This window comes from Berghia stephanieae, chromosome 3, assembly GCF_034508935.2.
Source record: "Berghia stephanieae isolate SIO BIC M18660-M18661 chromosome 3, UCSD_Bste_1.3, whole genome shotgun sequence".
In the NCBI taxonomy this organism is placed as follows: Eukaryota; Metazoa; Mollusca; class Gastropoda; order Nudibranchia; family Aeolidiidae; genus Berghia; species Berghia stephanieae.
In genome coordinates, this window is record NC_088362.1 from 14,733,261 (window position 1) to 14,741,392 (window position 8,132).

At 38.9% G+C, this 8,132-nt stretch overlaps 1 protein-coding gene across 1 annotated transcript; it reads left to right on the top strand.

The window, feature by feature from the left end:
• The first annotated feature begins 4,640 nt into the window (after nucleotides 1–4,640).
• On the top strand, nucleotides 4,641–7,772 carry LOC144967191 (uncharacterized). The gene is made up of 2 exons (XM_078904122.1): nucleotides 4,641–5,037; nucleotides 6,423–7,772. Exons 1-2 carry the CDS (start codon nucleotides 4,998–5,000, stop codon nucleotides 7,397–7,399), a joined length of 1,017 nt encoding a protein of 338 aa, XP_078760248.1. The 5' UTR covers nucleotides 4,641–4,997; the 3' UTR covers nucleotides 7,400–7,772.
• Nucleotides 7,773–8,132: the final 360 nt, after the last annotated feature.

The following is an 8,132-nucleotide window of genomic DNA, read 5'->3' on the forward strand; positions in this document are numbered from 1 at the left end:
TAAAATGCCCGGGCAATGTGTCATGACGTCAGCATGCGTGTGTTACATATGTGTGTGTGTTTGTGCATTTTGATACACACCACGTGCTATTATTTCTTTGTCTAGCTGCATTGGTTAATGATCGAGGTGAGGGTTCTTTGTCCCTCTTTCTTTTTTCATGAATTTATAGGACATGCTAAGACTTTAATTGGGTGGGGTTCCTGACCTGCCATAGTGGGCAGGGAGGTTATTACTGTCTTCTATCCCCCTATATCTGTTTTCCAACTAGCTTTCTGTCTTTGTCTTGGAATGAGATTACTTGGTTTTGTCCTGGCCCTGACCGGATACCCTTGATGAAGGGGAAACAGTCAAATGTATAGTTAGTTTTGGGAGATGATATTTTTTTCCTTGTAAATCATCTCTCTGTTATGTAATGTAATGTAAAGAAGTGGGGAGTCTTTGTAGACAATCAACAATGTGGGTGAACGCTAAGAAAAACTTGAGAGATTCAATAACATGTTTTAATGTAAGTCAATGCACAATAAGCCCAAATCCCTCCTCCTGAAGCTGTAATCTGACTCAAAAGAAAACAATGCAATGAATAATTTGACCAGCCCATTTCTTTAATTGCAATCTCATTGGTCAATATGTTTCCAGTTGATTGACTATGACATACTTTGAAACAAATAAATGCTTTCTTAAACTATCCCTACAATTCTTTGCTCCGCCTCCATCCCTTTCTTCATGTCTACCTCACTCTATCCGTCTCCCTTTTGTTTCTTTCACAAATACAAACACTTCAATCTTTACTCTATTTCCCTCCCGCCCTCTTAACTCTTTGGTTGCCACGGTCGCCGCACGGCGACCAAAAAAAAAAGGTCGCTGAGTTGCCACGGTCGCTCTACGGCGAGGAGTCAATGACCGCTATTATCGAGGCGAATAATTAATTCTACGAGCAGTAATTATACTGCTGAACTGCCATACATCTCACTGACGGCTGTTGACAGCATTTTCTCGTGCATTCATGATTTAAATTCGATTTTTACATTGTTTTTATCGTAATTTTCCGTTGCCAAGGCTTTGTTTGTATTCCACTAGGGAATCAGATGAAGAGATTGATGTGTATAGACATGATAGTGACTGAGGAGATAAATTTTTATCAGAATTGGAGATTACGGACATTGAATCTAGTTCGAGGAGTGAAGAGGGAGGGTCAGACAGTGATTTTAGTGATGTTCCAGGGGGTCGTGGGAATAATTTACAGAATGTAAACAGAAGGGGGCGTGGCACAAATGCTCGAGGTGATGGTAACCAATGGATATGGAATGTATTGACACATGAAGAGACTCATAATCCAGCTGAATGGCTCATTGAGGTTGAAAACAATTCTAGAGCAAGGGATGTGGGGTTTAATGAAGAAAATATTATGCCTGTGAAGTATTTTCAGCTTTTTTCCCCTGATGTTTTGGGAGAGGAAATATGTTACTTATTTTTTCTCCCTCCCACCCCCACACAAAGAAGAAAAAAACCCACAGTAAATGAAGAGATATCAATATGATATTTTCTGTACTTTTTGTTCAATCATTACTCAATAACATACAACAATAAAAAAAACATTTTTATTCACATATGGTGGAGATACAGGCCCATAAACACAGAAATACATGAAAAATGAATATTAATTAGATATCCAAGATGGCCGCCAAGGTCATGTGACCTAATTTGCATATCACATTACGTCAAACTGTACCCACATCTATTCTTATATACCTATGAAAATATGAAGTATGTGTGATGAATCCTTTTTTTTTTAGTGATTTTTTTTCTGAAAGCACTCAATTTTCGTCCATTTTGGCCAAAAGGCTTGGCAACTGGGATTTCTTTTACTGCCAGGATGCTTGGCAACTAAAGAGTTAATGCACAAGCAGTCTCTCTCTCCTCCCCCTCTCGCTCCTCTTTCTCTCTCTCTCTCTCTCTCTCTCTCTCTCTCTCTCTCTCTCTCTCTCTCTCTCTCTCTCTCTCTCTCTCTCTTTCTCACCCGGATTCACATAGATTCAAAACTGTACTTTGAAATTATAAACCTTTCTCTAACTTTTGGCATTTTGAAATCGTATTTCCTCTAATAAATAAGACAAAAAAATGTCACATTAATAATTCTTATATCATTGATTCTTTATTTAAATATCAAAAATTCTTCAAACAGTGAGCAATGTCATAAAATTGTCGGCTTTCTTTTTTTTTTTTTTTTTTTTTGGGTGATATATTTTAAGGACATCTTACATAACAATGAATAACTACAAAAGTAATGATTGGATTATTTCAACCATTTGTATGTACATTATCAAATGTATATTCTAAGCTCATGTCAAATCTCCAGTGAGGCTAAAATGTTCCAATGATACGCCCCCCCCCCTTCCCAGTCACTACTAATACAACCACCACCACCACATCATCTTCACTACCACCACTACTACAACCACCACCACATCATCATCCTCATCATCACTGCTACTACTACAACCACAAACACCTTCACCACCACACCATCATCATCACTATTACTACAACCATCACTACCACTACTACTACAACCACCACCACACCATCATCATCACTCCCACTACAACAACAACCACCACCACCACATCATCATTACCACTACAGCAACAACCATCACCACCACATCATCATCACTACCACCACTACTACAACCACCACCGTCACTACCACTACAACCACCACCCCCACACTATTATCACTACCACTACTACTACAACCACTACCACCACCACCACCACCACATCAATTTCATTACCACTACTACTACAACCACCACCATCACCATTATCACTACCTCTCCTACTAAAATCACCACCACATCATCATCATCAGTACTGCCAGTACTTCAACTACAACCACCATCACCACCACATCATCATCACTACTACTACAACCATCACTACCACTAATACTACAACCACATCACCTTCCCTACCACCACTACTACAACAACCACATCACCATCCCTACCACAACTACTACAACACCCATCACATCACCGTCCCCACCACTACTGCAACAATCACCACATCACCATCCATACCACCACTATTACAACACACATCACCATCCATGCCACCACAACTACAACCACCATTACATCATCATCTCTACTACCACTATCACATCACCATCCCTGCAACTACTATTACAACCACCCCTACCACCACCAATACTACTGCAACCAGTGTTGCAAGCGCCGTAAAAACCCTTCAAACAAATTTAGCTCAAATCTCTCTCTCTCTCTCTCTCTCTCTCTCTCTCTCTCTCTCTCTCTCTCTCTCTCTCCCTCTCTCTCTCTCTCTCATACACACGCACGCACACACACACACACACACACACACACATCAATAAATTGCGCTCACTGGATTAATTTTCAAGTTCACCTTCCTATATTTGCCAATAATAGTTAATCACAAAAGCTTTAACCTCAAACTTTAACCTCGTTAGTTATTCAACCTCATGTTGCTCTACTTATCACTGGATGCACTTTTAGCCCTCTCTCTCTCTCTCTCTCTCTCTCTCTCTCTCTCTCTCTCTCTCTCTCTCTCTCTCTCTCTCTCTCTTTCAAACACACACACACATACACACACACACACACACAAACACGCGCGCGCACTACAACCACAACCATCACATTTTCATCACTACCACTACTAATTCAACAACCACCACCACATCATTGTCATTACCACTACTACTACAACCACCCACACCACATCATCACTACTACTACTACTACTACTACTACAACCACAGCCACTACTACAACAACCACCACCACCACCACATTATCATCACTACGACTACTTCTACTACTATTACAATAGCCATTATCACATCGTCATCATCATCACTACTACTACTACTACTACTACTACTACTACTACTACTACTACTACTACTACTACTACTACTACTACTACTACAACCACCAACACAACATCATTCTCACTACCACCATTACTACAATCACTACCAATAGGATTTGGAGCATTACTTCGTTTGAAATAAGGAAACTTTGGGGCTGTACTTGACAATGTGTTTATATATCATAATAATATAGTTCTAATGTGTTATCTATTTAGATCTATACAATATTTAAACACGGTACCAAATACCATCCAACTTCCCTTTTTTTTTGTATGCGGAAATTCCTCTGTCGGCATTGAAATTCCTCCGAGTGGTGTCTGAAATTCATGTGAGTCAAATTGAAAATTGAGGTCTCTGCAAATTTGTCTATTCTCGTCAAATTTCCAATGCCCGTATCTCAGGAGTTATCTTTGCCCATTGATTTGACTGTGCATGAAAATGGTGCCTCACATCAAAGTCGATTCTCTCAAAACTTGGTTTTTACACTCTCCCTACTTCAAACTGTCATATCTCGGCAATGAATAATCAGAATTTTATAAATTTGGTATAAAAATTTAAAGCATAAAATAAGCTATGATTGGGTACCAAAAATCCAAAATTGAAAAATCCGACTTAATACCGTATCGAGGCGGAGGGTCACATTTGTTTGTCATGCAATACTACGCATGATTTATTTGGATGTGTTTATCTTATCTTACTGGAAGAACGCCAGAGAGAAGAAACACAACACAGAAAACTTGTGAAGACGACTGAAAACAATTGAAATGAATTCAATTAGATTCGGATTAAGCTACCTAGCTTTACAAGACAATGATAAGGAGAAAAGAGCAAAAAATTTTTAAAATGAGAATAAAATAAAATATAGAAACATAATTCGAGTTGGGTGACAGTCCAATTTGTCAACAATGACTTATCTGGGTCACGGCAATATCCTATTATAATTTATAATTATTTTAATTTGTTCAGTTCGCAACTCGTAGATATTACATTATATACTATACACACCACAAAGAACGTAAAAAAGGAAACAACCCAGAAACATTTTGATTTACGACGAAGTTGATTGCCTGTTTGATCTGCTCACCATGTTGTGGTATATTTTAACGAGTATTGCGGTATCACACGGTAAGTACATAAGTATCATATTTTAATGATGTTTGATAAAAATAAAACATTGACATGCATAGTTAAGGTCCCTATAGCTCAGTCACGGAGTATTCGCCACATCCACAAAGAATTAGCTCAGTCGCAGAATATTCGCCACATCCACAAAGAATTAGCTCAGTCGCAGAATATTCGCCACATCCACAAAGAAATTGATTTGTTTTATCGATCCTAAGCGCAGTCGATATTTTTTTCAGGATTCCCTATCGACCCAGCAGTGACAAAGTAAATAGGTCTTTTACATATATGGCGAAAAGTCCTATCAAAACGGTGACAAGCAATTTCTATTGTCTTTTTAACCCGACAGGATTCGGATTTGTGGGAAATGATATGACTCTGAAGAACATGAAATGTAAGATTAACATAGGTGCCTACGTGTGTCTACAGGCAATTCGACTAGAGTCCGTTCCAAGTACCGTGCACACTGAATATCGCAAATTCCTCCAATGTAACGAAATGTGATGCCGTGATTTTTTTGCATGCGGGCTTATATTTTAAGTGACATTACGAATTTTGAATAACGATAGTGATAGACCAAACAGTTTTCTTACAATGCCGAATTCCTTTGATAATTTCAACGCTTGCAATAAAATATGACTCAAACTTTAAAATGTTTACAGTAATGGTGTGTTGATTCTCTTTCTCGTGGGGAAAATATTCACAACAAAGTTGCATTCAGTGGCGTAGCTTAGCAAATACTTTTGGCTTGTTTGAAATAGTGTAAAATAGATATAATTTCAACAGTGTTAAAAATAAAAGCTTAGGAACGTCCATTTGTTATCACAATACTCATAGTCACGATTATATACAATGCGCTGAGCTGCGACTTAATAACAAGACAAGAGAACCGGAATCGCTTAAACTTAAAACATATATATCAGGCTGGTCCCACCATCACTGTTATACTGTGGGGACGTCATTTTCCAGCTAAAGATGCATTGAGACGTTTGCTTATTTCTCGACCATGCCGACGACCCTGGCGAGGCCATTTGGCCACCGGGTTGGATCTCCATTATCAGGGTGGGCCGTTCAAGGCGCCCACTATAGTTCCGAAATCTGGGATGATCTCCTGACGGTTAACCGGAATTACTCCTTTGCCCCCGATATGCCTCAAGATCGCCCACCGACAAGGTAGCAGATCCAAGAGGGATCTTAAAAAACTAACATTACTGCACAACCATTTGAGCATTCCTTTGGACTGAAGCCGTAGTTCTAGCATTGACTTAGTATAAGTCTGACTTTCATTGTAGGCCCTATTTATGTTTGTACTTCTTTTATGTAACATTTTGTTACCAATGAATAAAATGAACCTATCATTTCTATTTTTTTTATTCACCCAAATCCAGTGTCTGCAATTTCTAAGGATTATTGTCCAGCCTCCATTCCAAAAGATAGGTGGACTCTGGTTCATGGGGATAAATGTTACCGATTTGAGCTCGACATCTATAAAGAATTTAACGATGCTGCGACTTACTGTGATCATAGAGGTGGAAGTCTGGTCAGTATAAAATCTAAAGAAATTAACGACTACATAACAGAACAGCTAATAAACACGTTTGATTTTCATGGAGTGGCATGGATTGGTTTGCATGACATGATTGAAGAGAACCAATTTGTCTGGATAGATGGTGGTAAATTGGACTACAGCAATTTTGCAGAAAATGAGGGACCTCGAAGTGGCTGGCGTCATTTGATTCAGCATCACGTTGAAGATTGTGTTGCCATTGATATAGGAAGTAATGGGAAATGGAGGGACTATAAGTGTGACGCTTATCTTGCAGGTCTCGTTAATGAGGACAAGCAATTCATTTGTGAATTTCAAGTCAAGACACCAAAGACAACCAAAACTCCAACCACAACCACAACCACTACAACTACAAGTACCACAACGACGCCTACACCTACAACGGGTTGTCCTGAACTTATCTGCATCAAGAACTGCGGTATGAGTGGATATAAATTGGACAGCAATAGCTGCACCATATGTGAATGTGAAGGTGAGGAGCCAGCATCTGCACCAAAGACAATCAAAACTCCAACCACAACCACCAGAGCGACGCCTGCACCTACAACGGGTTGTCCTGAACTTAAATGCACCAAGAATTGCGGTATGAGTGGATATAAAGTGGACAGCAATAGCTGCACCATATGTGAATGTCAAGATGCAGAGCCAGCACTCAAACAAACATCTGCACCAACGACAAGCAAAACTCCAACAACAACCACCCCTGAAGGGCGAACTGCCATTGCACACTACCACAATGTGTGTTGGTCACTGACAACGAAGCTAAAAAATAACATGTCACCAAGAATTGCGGTATGAGTGGATATAAAGTGGACAGCAATAGCTGCACCATATGTGAATGTCAAGATGCAGAGCCAGCACTCAAACAAACATCTGCACCAACGACAAGCAAAACTCCAACAACAACCACCAGAGCGACGCCTGCACCTACAACGGGTTGTCCTGAACTTAAATGCACCAAGAATTGCGGTATGAGAGGATATAAAGTGGACAGCAATAGCTGCACCCTATGTGAATGTCAAGATGCACTCAAACAAACATCTGCACCAAAGAGGGTTTGCAAAGATCTTAAATGTGAACTGAATTGCAATTTGCAGGGGTTCAAGACTGACAATAATGGATGTATGCTTTGTGAATGTGATATTTAAATTAAAGGCAACTTGAAATCAGATGACCCAAACTATCACTATCACTATCACATATTACTTGAGAAATTATATCATATTTAATCTTATAATTTTTAGTAGAGTTGATTACACATTTAATCTACTTCTCTACATTTGGATCTTAAAACGTCACCAATACTACCGTATTCTGTAAAAAAAGAAAAAAAAAACAACAACAAACAAACATTAAAATAACAAAAAAAAAAAAAAAAAAACAAATACAAAAAAAAAAAAAAGAAAGAGAAAACGAATTTTTTCAAATGGCCATAAAACTCGTCCTTCAAATATCCTTCGATTAAAATTACCCTCATCTTGTCAAAAACTTTTAAACCTGGGACTTCTAGGAAGTACACAAAGGAAGTCCC

Excerpts from the sequence above, each read along its gene's own strand:
- LOC144967191 (XM_078904122.1), top strand. The coding sequence starts at position 4,998 with ATGTTGTGGTATATTTTAACGAGTATTGCGGTATCACACG. Across the intron at positions 5,038-6,422 it reads GAGTATTGCGGTATCACACG|TGTCTGCAATTTCTAAGGAT; the intron begins GTAAGTACATAA and ends ACCCAAATCCAG.